A 16,087-nucleotide genomic window follows, 5' to 3' on the forward strand; every position below is an offset into this window, starting at 1 on the left:
TAGTATGATTGTGAGTCAAGCTCTACTACATGTACCAAACACCTTAATTTCTTCGATCCATAACAAACACATCATTATTTCGTTAAAGTATTTACATGTTTCTCTGCGCATAATTGTATGAAATTGTTTAAAACTTTAAATCACATGGAATGTTCACTCATACAATGTCGTTTATGATCACATGAAGCACCTATCTATATGAAGTTGTTTATGATCACATGAAGCTAAAAGCTAATTTAAGATATCATTACAAAACTTGATAGTAACTGACATGTGACATGTATATCGATTGCTTACTCGTCCAAATCATAACAAGTGTAAAGTTGTACTAATCCAAACTACCTTGAATAATTTAGAGAAGAATAACCAACAGGCTGACACCTTCCAATCCTGCTACAAAATATGTTCAAATGAGATTTAGTTTAAGAAGAAAAGTTTAAACAAAGAGGACCTAAAGGAAATATGCAAAAGCAAATATGCAAAAGAATATAATCTAATTGAAGACCATGCAAAAGTGTGGGGGAGGCAGATGGGAGCATATTATTCGAGTCAAATGGCATTACAAGGCAACCACGCGTCGTCCACTCATTCTTAGTGCGGTTTCATTTTTTGCTAAGAAGATTCTCCTCACTAATCCAATATCACATGCAGCAAAATCCGAATCGCACAATGACTTTGTCTAAAGGAGAGAGGGCTAGAGAGGGTGGTTGGTATATAATGGTATTTGTATACCGTTGTTGCATGACCTCCAAAGCCAAGGTTGCCTCCAAATGGGAGGCAAATCACATGCTAATCGATGTGGTAGATGTGCTTTATATTTGGCTAGGCCAGTGCCAGGGTTGGTTTCATGTACGAAAGCCATAATCTAGTTCGACCGAAAGCTAGCTTGCATCGATCATAAGGAAACTAAATCCTTTGAAGATTTCAAACCATCTTCAAACCGTAGTGTTATGGTCTAGAGCACTGAATCTAACAAATGCAAGTCTTTTTTATTATTATAGGAGAAGGTTATAAGAGTATGAAGCTATCTTTAGAATCGATTGAAGTGTAAACATGCATACGAAGAATTAGCACTCTAAGCTAGATGGAAGGATTAGCACTCTAAGTACTAGATGAATACGATTCGAATCGTATAAGTTTCCTAGTATTTTGTTTCAACTATATAGATGTGAGACATATATTCAGGGGTAGGTTCAAATGATAGCAAGCGTGGGGAACCGCTCATCGACCAAGATAGCTAGAGTTTGATTTCCACTGCTGTAAGTTTTTTTTATAAAGAGAGAAAGAAATTACACTACGAAACCTCAAGGGAAACCAAGAGTATGTAAGTATGAGTCTCTTTATCGATCTTCATAATAAGCAGAGAAAAATGTCGGGAAATGCCAATGATAGATCATAGTGGTGTCGGTAGATCGACAAGAATGCTCCTGATCGAACTCGAGCTAGTCATTCACTTGAGAGGACAGCCGGGAAAACGATGGTGTTTATAACTTTATAATGACTGATCAGAGCCGCCGGCGGGCCTTCACTTCCTTTACCCAGATTTGCATGTCGATCTCTATATATAACTTTGTCTGTAACATCTGATCTCTTTAATATTACATCAAAGAAGAAGAAGAAGCAAATCATTCAATCTGGTGTTCCCACCAAGCTAGTCGACCGAAGTGTTCAACAAATCCACATGGCTGATCTGTGCCCACGAAATTGCAGAACCTAATGAAAAGGATTACACGCACGCACCTACTGTATCTTTATACTTTCTTGAGTATTGTTAAGCTTTTCGATGTGGGACAACATTGGCGAGCAGGATTACCTTAGTTTCCAAGTGACAGTGGATGTTGTTTTATATCTGGAATTCTGGAAAAGGATATGCTTAATCCTCTGGTTTGTTTAAGTGATCGACTCGACTCGACTCACATGCATGCAAAGCTTTTCAAACCTAAATTCAATAGTATGATCATGTAGAGCAAGTTTTCTCCCCGAGTTGCTTATCTGACTGTGAAATATTGGTTAAAATTGCTAATAGAGCAAAACGTCAAAGCTGACGACGGCTAGAAAGTAAGAAAGTGAAAAATGTGAATGAAAGCACAGCATCAATTTTCATCAGCCATGCACTAACGTAAAGACTTATCCTATTCTGTCCATAGAGACGAGTTTTATAAGAATCAACTACGTAGGTTGAATCATCTGATGAGGTGAATCATCAACTACGTAGGTTGTCTTTTCCTTGATAAACTAAGGTTAAAGTAATCAACATTCTGTCATAATTTGCATCCAAACATATTTGAATTTTCTGATGTTCCAACTTGCAAATTAAGAATTGTGTGTTAAACGGAATCATAATAGAGCAATGCCAGGTAAACTGAATCATATTTTGGGAACCACATAAAACTCATCTTACGTGTCAGCTTATGTGATTTATACACTATCCAATATAAGAAAAACTCTGGATCTAAGTTCAATGTCATGCATTAATGAGGAAAGATCGAGTTCAACATAAGATTCACAGCTCGATCATCCTATTAACATCCAGTGTTACGAATAGGCCATTGTTGGTTTCAAGCTCTCGTATATGGTGGCATTTACAGAAAAGAAAACTAAGTTCTCCAAATGTATATTGATGATGACATTTTTACCTTCCATTTCATTGACATCTTTTTAGGGTTTAAGGTGATAGGTTATATGCCGTGTAAAGTATACCTCTCCGGATAAGATTTTTCAATTACTTTCCTTCTTTCTCATCAGTAAACATCCCCTTCTTTTGTTTTTCTTCCAGTATTCCACTATTCCATCGTCGTTCTTTAGAGAAAGTGAAGTGCGTCACTCCATCCCACCATTCCTGAAACATTCTTTCCGGAAAAAAGGTTTATGTAATCGGGAATCCCTTTGTTTCTCTCAGCCTTTATTTCCCTATAGGCTCACACTTGTTTTTCCAAAGGAAAAAAGAAAAGAAGACGGTGTTATCATTTATGGTGGAAAGGGAATTGAAAAGGGTCTCTGGCTAACACTAAAGTCGGCATATTTCTCAAGACAGAACACGATAACGATGTTGGTGTGAAGAGGAATGAGATTCCTTTTGATGCAAGGAAAGCAATATATAATTGTAGGGGGTCAAAGGATCTCAAGGAAATGTGAAGGAGAAGTAAACAGTGAGGCAAATATAAGTCTTAAAGAGTTAGGCAGCTCTAGTTTGGCTTATCAAGATATGATTGTATAGTCAAATTCAGTGTTGTTCTGTCGTCTGGTTTTTGAGCTCTGCCGATGTCAATCGGTCTGATTAATGACGATGAACGTCGACAGTTCTCAGTCCGCGAAAGATAACACATTTCTTGCTTATTAAGAAGAGAAAGCGAGCTCATGATAATGAGGATCAATATGCTTTGATCAACTAAAAGATAGATCCTCTTTGTATGTGCGCATAAAGAGGTACACTCCAGTTTTTATGAAACAGTTGTGTGCATTAAGATGCTTAGATGCATATATATTACAAGAGAGTTCTCTGAAGTTTTATAGGCACTGATTGTGTGTTGTGTGTAGAGCTTTCAGCCCATGGGAAGGTGTCGCATCGTATTTTCTAACTAGCTATCTAAGCCCATTGAAATGCTCTTCAAAACCCATGAGCAGTATGAAAAGATGATCGCCGACTATGCATGGCATATATGGATTCTTCCACGTTTTTCTTGCTTGTGGATGGTCCTGCCTAGTTCGACCATATTATCAGCTATAGTACTCGATGAATCAATGTGAAAATGTTGGATTCTATATATGGGGTTTGCCTAATTTGCATATAGAACCAAGAACTATGCTCAAGCGCGATATAAGTGTGATCAGAAGCAACGAATCTTTGTAACTTGTTCAACACGTAGAACATGTAGACGTTGCCAATCCACATCCTTGCTGTTCTTGAGAAATTTGGATAGGAGACGTACATGGTTATGTATTCATATGTGTTCAACTTTTGATATGTTTTTTGAAAATGACAATTTGTTTAGATCATTAGTGAACGTGTAGAAAACTTCTCAAGTAGGGCTGTCTATACAACGTAACGGTGGGGCAAACCAATTGAATTGTAAGAAACTTTATGTTGATAACAAATTAAGTTAGCACTTTAATATGCAATATCCATGACTCCTATGCCTGTCCTACGTACATAAGGATATATCTCGAATGTGTATCCTCCTCCTCTATTGTAATGCATGTATCTTTGTGTACGAAAAACTATGGAAAAATAAGACTGCTTTACAGGTTATCTCTTAGTATTAGTTGCAGAAATAAAGCATCATATCTATAGATAAACACTCGCAGACTGATGAGGAAGGGGAACGACATGCATGTGGAATCAAGTTGGATATGTATACCTTTTGATCGACCCATGTAGCAATGTCTAGGTGTTAAAGCTGATTAACCAACCTTTTTATCCACCAGAAATAGTTGAAAAAAGCAATTTCTATCTGCTCAGTTTGTCTTTGTATCTTCAGTGGGGTTGGCTGTGCTGATTCAAGAGAAGGAGTACTATGGGTTAACTAGGGCTCAAAGAAGAATATCAATGACGCTCAAACCGCAATTTCTCTATAACACATTTCGTTCTCCCTAATTTCATATATATGTATATCCAAACTTTTATGATTAGTCATGTACCTAAGCGCATCCAAAGATCCACAACTAATAACCATTATTTTGGTGATGAAGGGTGTCATTCCAAGGTTTCGATCAATCTATTTTTTGGTCGCAAGTATGAGTGTCGTTCGAATATGACTCAAGATTATAATTGCATAATACGTGTAGATACAAGCTAACATAGAGTTTCGCTTTTTAGTTTTATTGTTGCGTATAAGGCAAATAGGTTGTTAGCTCGTCAATTAAACTTTCTAACTGCACTACATACCAACAAATAAGCAATACCACTTATTGATATGAATTATAAAAATAAAAACGTATGCACACGAGTTATGATTTTATTAATTCATATTTTCTTTCATTTTGGGCCTTTGGCAGCATGGATGACACTCTTTGAGCTTAGTACTCCTTATTAGCAAAACCAGGCATGATGCTTGCTCTTGACATTGCTAATAACTTAAGTTATGCCAACTACTAGTGACAACAAACTAGCTAGCTAAGAATCATTAGTCTCATATATAGTAGTATCAAACAAAAGAAAAATTAAACACTAGCTCCCAAATTATATATATACACCATAAAGGAGAATACATCAGATTAATTAGCTCCATCTCTTTGGCATTAGTCGCAAAAAGAATTGCATTTCCAGCTAATAACATTCTACCTCAGCTAGCTCCTTCCTGTTCTTTATTTCACAAAATCTAAATCTAAAAACAACAAAACAAAAAAATTAAAAAACATCAAATGGCCGCAAAAAGCAACGCTCCTGATTTGCCCCTTTCAATTCCAAGGACGTGGATCACCGTGTATATATTTTGATGCATGTCTTTGTTTCTATCAATAAACCCTTTTGCCTAGCAAATTGAATCTAGGGCAAATAATGCTCTCGCCACGTCAGCAGAATCGTTGGCTCCCGCTCTTCGTCAAAATCTCGTGGGCCCACCTTAAAATCTAACCTAAGTCGGTCTCCGAGTGATGCTTGAATGGTATGAAACCCGCGAAATCAGAATAGCGGTGGCAGCAACCGCCAAACTGCCGCCAAGACGGTGACGAAAACGACGACGTTTGGTATCGAACGACGTGAACCGGATGAGACGCCGGCCGCCACAGGGAATTGGCCATTATTTGCCGACTTCACACTGCAAAACACAAAACTCGATCAGGAAAAAAAAAAATACAATAATTGTTTGAATAATAATAACATATATAAAAATGGAAGCATGTTATGACAGTTTTGCTTGCAGATCGATCATGAAAGCAAGGACGGTGCACAACCCGTAGTGCAATTATTAAAGAGAAACGTGACAACCATATCTTATTGGGTTGACAAAATTAACCAAAAACAATGGTAGTCCCGACCGCCTCATAGAGAACTATATGGTTTTTCTTTACAACGAAGCATTAGTTGCCTAAAAATACCGACGTAATACTAGAAAATCATTACTAATGTCACTCTTTGAACGAAAATTGTTTTAGAAATTAAAAAAATGATGTCTAAATTGTGAATGGCGGTACCTGGTGGCGGGGGAAGGGCAGAAAGTGATGAGGTAGTCGGCGGCGGCACAAGTGAAGGTGCTGGTGCCGTCGTCATAGGCATAGCTGTAAGCTTTAGGGCACGCATTTTTAAAGAACTGCGAGTACGAGCTGGGTGTGCAGGTGTCAGGAGTCGCGTAAGCTCCACTACAGCAATACATGGGATCCCCAAAGGCCTCGCACGCGCTTTTACACGCCACGCCGCCGTCATTCGCCGTCGTGACCTTCAGCTCCGATGGACACCCGGCGTTGAGGTCCACAACGCAGCCTGTGGTGGTGCAGTTGCCTCCGGTACCTCCCTGGGGCTCAACCAACATTGGGAGGTTGTACCCGTCCACGAGGCTGACGTCGTAAAAGTCCAGCCCGTTCGCTCCGTTAAGGGTGAACTCCGCCAGACTTGCCGGAGGCGCCGCTCCTCCTCCGGAACACTCTACAGTACCGGAGCCACAATCTCCCGTAACGCAACTAAACTTCCCTGTGGTCGGGTCCTGCGAGCAGAGACTCCGCCCCCATAAACGACCCGACCAAGCGGCCGGGACGGCAATCGAGCTCGACTCCCCGGGTTGTAACATAAACCCGGTAGTCGAAAGCTGGTCTGTCCCGGCGTTTGACAAAATGCCGGGCCAAATCGTGTTGCTGCACTTGTTTGTAATCGTAAACGTCGCCGAGTAACCACCTGTGTTTTCCAAACACCGTTAACATCTCCAAACACTAAAGAAATGAAATAAGTAGAAGAATATGTATGAGCTTTTGTGTGATAAGTACCTGAAATGAAGTGAACGAGACCGAGAGCGACTACGAGCTTGGAGAATCGAGTGAAAGCCATTGCTGTGGATCTTAAGGTTTTCTTTGGTCATGTGGGAGATGATAGATATATAGAGGAAGCTCTGAGCTAGGGTCCCAGGCCCATGTTGTCCACATGGAAGCTGGCTAAGGTCGGCTACAGTAGAACAAAATAATTTTATTTTAGGGCAAAGTTTTTGGTGACGTGAGGGATAATGTAATGTGTATAAGAAATGGCATATGGGGTTAGATATGGGGGCTTTTGGAGGCAAGCAAAGGATGGGGTGTCGTAGATTGTTGAATATTCATAGGGATCTCACAGAGGCTTGGAGTTAATGTCGTCTTACCTAGGAGATCGGAAAGTGTACGGCTTTAGTCGGCAAACGGAGTTTTTTACTTTGCTTGGGAAGATAGGATCAGGTAGGCGACAAGATCTCTGAAACTGGGCAGGTGATAAAATATCTACGAGGAGCTGGGATCAGCCTTACACGTGGCGGGATCACGACGTGATGAGGAAATATCTTGATGAGTGAGTCATAGAGAAGTGACAAGTGTTAAGTTCTTCCGACAGGATGCTTCGTCGGCATGACGGGTCTACAGTGCAAAGATCAAAAGAGAGAGCTCAGGTGAGTTTTAGTCTATGAGTCGGTTGGTTGTTCATTCTTAGTCGTTGATGTGTGCGATTCTATTAATAACGGCACCAATATGTTCAGTGGTCTTCACGTAATCAAGAAACAGATTATGCTCAATCATACTTAGTGTTACATTCAGTAACGAAGAACAAAATAACTGAACTAACGATATATATCTCTACCTTTAGATTTATATCCAAACATAATTGAGTGTTGATGTCTTGGTCTGTTAATAACTAGGTGAACATTTTTACACAACAAATCAATTCATACAACCGAAAATGAGAATCAAGTAATTAGATAATGAGCCATGTTGATATAAGAACTTAAAAGTCTTCGTATACATTCTTCGTATACATTATTCTCAACTACCGGAGTCCGAAAACAAATCAAATATTCACACTACAAACAAGCACAGTATGTACCTCGATTCCCCCCGTCTACTTAATTGACCCAGTTGACAACATGTTTCAGAGGTTGATTTGTTTATACAAAGGCAGCTTTGCAGTAGATTATTCTTTATTAACAATCAGCAGGTAGAGTATGCAAACACAAGATGGGATAATGTCTCCTCAAAATCTCAAGCGGCCAAGACTGTGGATCGATTTGTAAATGCAGCTCAGGCAAAAACCAGGTCAACCCAAAGAGTCCAATAATACAACAAGAGCGGTCTCAAATAAACCAAGGTATGAAATAGGTCCAACCTACATGGTTGCCCCAAGATGATAACTGCGACAAAGCCACATTACATCACACGCCAATAATGAAGAACCCAAATTGGATCACATATCAGACCAAAAGATAAAAAGAAAAACCATTCTCAGATGTTCAAGACCTATCCAGACTTTTCCACACAGGACTTGAGAAAAACAATCAATGACTTAAGAAAAACAGTCTAAGCCAACCGATTTCAGCATCAACTACTTTAATCAACCCATCAACAAGTAAACATAAACCAATGGACTGCAAAACTGCAAATACATCTTAGTGATCTATAACAAGTATATGACTTGCACTGAACTTATGCTTGTCAGCCAAAACTCAGGCGCTGAAGTGAAAAGCTGCCTTACTGGGCAACTCCAGCATCAACAAAGACTCTCCCCAAGTGACCAAACTAGCAAACCCAACATTACGGTGTAGTTCCAAAGGAACAAAGGGTAGTTAAGGTTCACCCAAGTTCCATCACAGAATTTAGAACACAAGAAATTCAGGCTCATGCAGAGCAACCGGTATGGAAAGCATCTCAAGGAAAGTGGCACAATTAGAGGCAACATCATCTAAACTAAACACTCAACCAAGTAAGGGTATAACTTTAAGATCCAGGCCAAAGTGGAAACATCTTGTACCAAAACTGGCACCAATGAAAGCACCGAGTATAAACATACACAATAACATCAATAACGAAAAGGTTGGTGCATCAGTAAATCGATCCCTAAAAGTAACACAAAAGAAACATTCAATTGTCCTCATGAAGATGAGGATCAATACAATTTTAATACTCAGTGACCTTAGGAACACACCAACATTTGGTTACAGAGTATAGCATCTAAGACCATTCAATATCATACAAGTATCCTCATACTGAGGAAATATCAACAACAGCATGGCTAATCCAAAATGAGAACTGAACGCAAAATGCCAGTAGTGAAGTACCACCTAAGATGAAGACATAACTCAGCATACCCCTAGAGATAGATAACATAAACCTACAAATCCCATACAAGAAAAATCCAACAATCAAACTTGACAACGAAAATTCAGAGAACATAATAACAATGCAAATGGAGTCAATGCCTGACAACAAAAATTCAGAGAACACGATAACAATGCAGATGGAGTTAATGCCACAACAGATGAATATAAAGGAATCAACCAAACACATCCATAAAATTGGGACTGTAGATATACCATAATCCAAACTTCAAACCACTGATCAATTAAAAAAAATTATCCAGGAGTCACCCATAACAAATGGGATTAAAAACACCTAACCCTATAGCCGAATTTGTTTGCCAAACAGCGGCACATCATCAGAAAATCAAAATCCCCTTGCCAAAACAACATATGTATCCCACAATGCGCAAAAGAAAACAAGAGAACCAACACTAAATACCAAGGATTTAACCCAGAAAAATTAAAGCTCTTAAAAGAGTATTTACTAGCACTCTCACTTTGGACACTCCTTGGCGAAATGGCCAGCCTCCCCACAGTTGTAACAGCCACCGCCGCGGCCACCGGATCCAGAACTGTAGCCATACCGATCGCCACCGCGACCACCACCGCCTCCCCTGCCACAATCCCTAGCCATGTGACCAGCCTCCCCACAAGTAAAACATGCGCCGCCGCCGCCGCCTCCACCACCGGATCCTCCATTGAAACAGTCTCTTGCCATATGGCCCAGATCACCACACTTGTAGCAGCCATCACCACCACGGCCACCGCCGCCGCTCCCAGAAGGACAGTTCCTGGCCATGTGACCAAACCCTCCGCAAGTAAAGCATCCATCACCACCACGGCCTCCGCCGCCGTTACCACCACGATCACAATCCCTAGCTCTGTGTCCGGTATCGCCACAATTATAACACCCGCCGCCGCCGCCGCCGCCACCGTTGCGGCGATCTTCACCTCTCCACGCACCGCCAAATCCAGCAGAATCTCTCCCACCGCCACGGCCGCCGGACCGGCCGAAGCTCTCCTTCTTCCCCGGCAGAGGCGCGCCGTTCGGGCCGGTCACATCGACAGCCTTCATCTTCCCGTCATCGCCGACGGCGATGAGAAACTCAACAGTATCGCCCTCGGCGACGGTGCGGAAGCCGTCGGATTTGATCGACGATTGGTGGACGAACAGATCTTCGGTGTTGTTATCAGGAGTGATAAAGCCGAAGCCCTTGGTGTCATTGAACCACTTCACGACTCCGGTCGATCTCTCCTCAGCCATCGTTGGAAAACCCTAACCTTAAAAATTGAAAATTCTTTGATTTTGATTGTATGCGAGGGTTAGACTCCGAGTGTGTGTGTTTATATAGTGTTGGGGTGAAGGTGATGACGACTAATATTAATAATATTTAAGAATTAAATAATTACAGAACCCTAATCCAATCACAACCCTAATCCATGTCTTCAGGCCCGTTTCTAATCTTTCTTTAATCACCTACTTCTTTGTTTTGGGCTTTTACCTTCAGATTAGTGTTTGGGTCCGCTGCGACGAGATGGCTTTGGAATTTCTTATATACTCTGACATGGTTTACTCCAACATCCTCTAAACTAGTTCGATTGTGTATTGCGAAAAATAAAACATCTGAAAGTAGAAGAATAGTATTTTGATATCTTCGGTAGCGGACAATAGATGTTAGATTGCACGACCGGAAATGAGCTTGAATGTGTGGTTAGGTGCAAAAAATATATCGATCGTGGTTCGTATTCGAGTGACTGATTTTGTGAACACCAAATTAAGACATTCGTAGTACAGTAATTTATAATTCAGTCCCCCATAATTACTTAATTTTCTGGTGCCAAATAATAGAACAAGACGCAAATACATACAAGGCAATTGGCATGAGTCTTTTTCTAGCTATGATCAAATGCCACAGCAATCATATGATACTTGGCTGTTGAAGAACTACCCTTGAACAAAAAACGTATGAACAAGAGGAAACAAGCTTTCTATTAGAGTGTATGATTCGTGATCCTCAGAAATGAAATTCATGTCGAGGCAAGATAATACAGCTGCTTCATCAAAAGGAAAAAAAAAAAGATATAGCAGGAAAATTGCAATTACTTTACCTATCTACATACTGCAGTGGGAATCATTCAAGAATGGCTTGTTTATAGTAAAAGGAGAGATATTTGTACAAAGTGACCAGAAATTAGTAGACTTCCACATTCCATTGCTCTGCTTTCTTCAACTGCTTCTTGTAGTCTAGCCAGTCAATGCCTGCAAGATACACCAAACACGAAATTGGTTCAGATCTAGTATGCTATGTCATAAAATTGCGAATCAGAACCTTAAGTTCACATATAATATGATTCAAATGATTTCTGAACAATGTAGTATGGAACTCTTACCATCTTTGGCAGCCAATGACACCATGATGTCATCAATACCCTTCTCCATTCCCTTGAGACCACACATGTAGATGTAGGTGTTGTCCTTCTTGAGCAACTCCCATAGCTCTTCTGCATACTGAGCCATTCTGGTTTGAATGTACATCTTCTCGCCCTTCTCGTTGGTTTGCTCTCTGCTGACAGCGAAGTCAAGTCTGAAGTTATCGGGGGCCTTCTCTTTCATCTTCTCAAATTCCTGATTTGAGAAATCATTTCTTATCGTCATATCATACATTTCTAGACAAAAAGAGTGACTGATGAGAATAATGAACTCATAACATATCTCACCTCCTTGTAAAGCAGTGAGCTACTTGTGGGAACACCCAAGAAGAGCCAAGCCAAACCTTCAAACTGCATAACATGATACAAATTATTATATCAAAATTTGATCTTTCATTAGAGGATGAGCCAACTTATGAACAGATAAGGATTCGTTATGAATATTATATACTGGTTTTGCCAAAGACAAGCCTATGATAGTTGATCATTCACTGATTGTACCGTTTATCACTCATAAATGCATCTGAGGAGATTGTTTATGAGGAGACGACCCCATTAACCCATTGTCTTCTTTTCAAATTTGGACGGGGATTTTCTTCCTAAATTCTTTCCATGTCAGATTAGTTTCCGAGGAAAATCAAATCAAACTTATTTTTTACCTTGTAGTCTTCGTGCTTCTCAAAGAACATTTTCCACAAGAATGATCTGAATGGAGCAATTCCAGTACCAGTTGCAAGCTGCATTGATAAAGTAATCAGTAATCATTCACGATGGTTCAGCATTCAACCAGCTAGTTTTTTTATCGAATAATATGGAGGTATTTGTACCATGACGATGGTTGCATTAGGATCTTTTGGCATAAGCATTTCTTTACCAACTGGTCCTGTCATGGTCACTTCACCCCCTGGCTTCAAGTCACCTGAAAAAAAGAGAAAATTTAAACCAAGATGCACTTCATACCCATAACATTATGACTAAGGCAGCCATTGCCTGGAGAGCCAATAACATAAATTACACAGTTTCAGGAAGATCTGTGTCCTTACACAAAAAGTTTGAGCACACCCCTTTAACAGTTTCGCCTGCCTCATTGGTGTACACAAGCCTTTTCACACAGAGAGAAACCTGGATGGAGGCAATCACACCCAAAACACAACTTTAACCAAACAAATATGGGCAGCAATTCAACATGACATAACAGCAAGATCAAAATGTGATTGGCACAGCAAAAAATATGGAGGGAAAAGAGACAAACTCACAGTTTTGGAGTCACCGAAGTCACCAAGGGCACTGCTGGCAATTGAGTAGAGCCTGAGCTTGTGAGGCTTCCCATTCTTAGGGTCAATACCATCTGGAATCACTCCAATAGACTGGCCTTCTCTGTAGGGCATCTCTCCTAAACATTTCAACACACAAGTAAATTAAGCCTAATGAGTTCAAACATCAAGTTAGCTCAAGGATTTAGCTCAAGGATTTAGCTCAATAAAAGAATAAGAATTTTGATGATCAGTCATACCATCAGTGCTGAAGACCATGTGCCAGGTTTCACCGGGTGCATCATCACCAGTGATCTTAGTGTTGAGGAGGACTCTGCCAGTGTAAGGGTTCTTAGGTTTGTACTTGTTCACAACCACACCTTCCTCTTGCTTCTTGGAATGCTTCACAGCCTTGGCAGGTGGAGCAGCCTCAGTGGTGGTGACCTGGGCTCTGACAGATACCACTCTCCCACTAGCAGAAGCTTCTCTATAAACCTAAAAAATAATCAAAAACTGATGTCATTCTTTTTGGGCCATAACTCATGTCATAATAACCTATAAATCAATGAGAACAGTGCTAATGTAAAGCCAGGATTGAATCTTTGTTACCTTCTTAAGGGTGATTCTTTCAGGGCAGATAAGGGAGGTTCTGGTGGGGAGAGTGGAAGACTTGGATGATGGGAATGAAACAGCAGCAGTTACAGCTGCAGCCATGGCTTTGTGTTAAGAGGAGAAGAAGAAGAAGAAGAGACAGATAGAAGCAATGTGTGATGTTTTATGGGGTTGTGAATGGTGTTAGTATGAGAGAAAAATTGGGATTTTTTTTTTATGGGTACTGGATCATAGATTGGTGGTAGAGATTTGAGGCCAATGCAGTGGCAGATGTGAGGATAAGTCTTTTTGTAATGTATGACTCTCACAGTCTCACCGCACCTTGGTTTTGATTTTTGATTCACAACAGTGCCAAATATGCAATACACTAAAGTTCTGTAGGAGAGAGAATAGACTGAGACCCCTAGAAAGATGAGAGTGACTATATTCACATAAGAAACAACTGGTCAATGCAAAAGGCAGGATTTTTTTTGGGGCCAAAAACGTAAAATGCTAATTGGAGTTGGAAATTTTCTTTCTCCTAACTTATTTCCAATTATCCAAAAAAAAAAACAATATATTCAAAAAATCTAATTGTGCAGGTAACATTGAAGTTAATGACTTGAAATCTTAAGATTTAGGGTATTTTAAATGTTTAATAATGTTCAAGGAAACCTAATTTGTCAGTGCCTAGTCAACCTAGGAGTAATCATATATAGATTAGAATAAGGATAGTAAATTTTTGGAGATCATAGTTTTGAAGTTAGAATAGAAATCCTGATTCTTACCATATTGCGTAATCCCCTATATAAACAGACACGTGCTCAACAATAACACACAAGTTCTCTCTTTGAATTCATTATTCTCCAACACGTTATGAGCACAGTCCTGCTGCGTACATCAAAAACCCTAAAACAATATTCGGCTTTTGATTCAGAGTTAGGACTCGTGCTGCTAACGTGTTGAAAAATAATGAAATTCTTCACAGTGAGATTGGGCTTCGCACAATAACATGGAGCCTGATCCATCTTAGATTCTTGGCCCAATGCTGGATGAACCCAGCCGAAGGCTGCAAACCGACAATTAAAACGGTTTAGCTTTATTCGCGGGAACTGCTTCTCTATCTCTCTCTGCCTCAGAAATCAAATCCATACAACCCCAAATTGTTCGGGTTCATCGAGTTTCGCAGAGTCACTGGGTAAGTTTAAGTTTCATATCTGAATTTCCTGAAAATCTAATCCTGCATGTACTTTGGCTCTGGTTTTGGTTTTGCATGCGCGATTCTCAGCTGAAATCTTAGGATTGAGAAACTAAATTAATCACTACATTGCTACCATTACATTTCTCCTATATGATTTGATTTGATTTTCTAATGCCTAGGTTTTTGAATGTGGATTAAACAATCCGTAGCTGCATGGATTCTCGAATTGTTTCTATATTGTGGCCTTGATTTCTTTCATGTTGATCTGGTAGTTCTCGGTGTTGATTTAGCTGTAACAGAGTGATTTTATGCTTGGTTGAAATCAAATGTGATTCGACACCATAAGGTTTTGGAATCTGTTATGTACACTAGGCTCTGAGTAATGTGTAGGCATGGATAGCATTGGAGATATGAATATGAAAAATAAGGTATCCCGTTTTCCCTATTTGGTTTTATTTTGGCATTGCTGTTTTGCATGTAGCTATGCCTGATTTGATACTGTTTTCTCTATCAGTTGTTTATATGAGTGTTGATTGGAGGTTTTCATAGTTTTTGTATACGGTCTAAGTTTGCAGAAAAGAGTTGTCTTTGCTTGTACTTGAAATGGAGTGAGCTGGTTCTTGAAATCAGAACAACCAAGGTGTGGGCCTCGGGTGTATTATTACTAATGGACAGGAGCAAGGACCATAAATCCCTGAGTCATTCCAGATGTATCTGTATATAGATGTCCCAAGTCATTTGATTTAGATGAACACTGATTTTGGTAATTGATTTGAATGAACAACTAAACTTCGTGTCTGGGGAACACAGTAATCTCTTAGACCTGTCATCACAAAACCATGAGTCATGCCAAATAGTTTGACTGTGTAGGGTTTAGGATAGTCATAGATTACCTTCTTCATGCTCATAGCCTTTCACTATGAATTTTGCATAGGCAATTTGGTGATATTGGATTGAGAGTTTTAAGATTGTCGAATGTTGTCTGTACTTGAGGTGCTGGAAACCCCTTGATATTTGGTGATACGAGAATTATAGATGGGAATACTTAACCATGCTACCATGGCCCTAAAAGTAGTGTAATGATGTGATGTCAGCTCCAGGGATTGATGCTGCATCAACATGGTCTGTTGTCCCTTGATTGGAAGTTTGCAAGATATTTACCGGGTCTGTACCTGCTGTAGTTATCCCCTAAGGAAGTGTTTACCTCTGTGTTTATGATCAGGAAGTCATGTAATTATGTTTTCAGATGGTGGCTCTTAGAGTAGAAACCCTGAACAAAACAACCTCCGATCCTATCAGAACAAGAAAGCAGATTTTGAAGAAGCCTATGATTCCAGTATTCGATTATTTTGATTATCAGTCAATTGGATATA

The 16,087-nt window shown here is 39.9% G+C and overlaps 3 protein-coding genes across 3 annotated transcripts; all 3 read right to left on the minus strand.

Moving 5' to 3' along the window:
* Positions 1-5,110: 5,110 nt before the first annotated feature.
* On the minus strand, positions 5,111-7,000 carry LOC101297953 (thaumatin-like protein 1-like). Its single transcript, XM_004287758.1, has 3 exons — positions 6,916-7,000; positions 6,133-6,826; positions 5,111-5,756 (listed from the first exon to the last, which is right to left on the minus strand). Exons 1-3 carry the CDS (start codon positions 6,974-6,976, stop codon positions 5,621-5,623), a joined length of 891 nt encoding a protein of 296 aa, XP_004287806.1. The 5' UTR covers positions 6,977-7,000; the 3' UTR covers positions 5,111-5,620.
* A 2,471-nt stretch (positions 7,001-9,471) lies between these two features.
* Positions 9,472-10,555, minus strand: LOC101298250 (cold shock protein 1-like). Its single transcript, XM_004287759.1, has one exon. It carries the CDS (start codon positions 10,501-10,503, stop codon positions 9,733-9,735), a length of 771 nt encoding a protein of 256 aa, XP_004287807.1. The 5' UTR covers positions 10,504-10,555; the 3' UTR covers positions 9,472-9,732.
* A 652-nt stretch (positions 10,556-11,207) lies between these two features.
* Positions 11,208-13,842, minus strand: LOC101297664 (ferredoxin--NADP reductase, chloroplastic-like). Its single transcript, XM_004287757.1, has 9 exons — positions 13,532-13,842; positions 13,183-13,417; positions 12,926-13,062; positions 12,713-12,791; positions 12,497-12,588; positions 12,329-12,406; positions 11,958-12,020; positions 11,631-11,865; positions 11,208-11,499 (listed from the first exon to the last, which is right to left on the minus strand). Exons 1-9 carry the CDS (start codon positions 13,634-13,636, stop codon positions 11,432-11,434), a joined length of 1,092 nt encoding a protein of 363 aa, XP_004287805.1. The 5' UTR covers positions 13,637-13,842; the 3' UTR covers positions 11,208-11,431.
* Positions 13,843-16,087: the final 2,245 nt, after the last annotated feature.

The sequence above is a fragment of the Fragaria vesca genome, linkage group LG1, assembly GCF_000184155.1.
Source record: "Fragaria vesca subsp. vesca linkage group LG1, FraVesHawaii_1.0, whole genome shotgun sequence".
In the NCBI taxonomy this organism is placed as follows: Eukaryota; Viridiplantae; Streptophyta; class Magnoliopsida; order Rosales; family Rosaceae; genus Fragaria; species Fragaria vesca.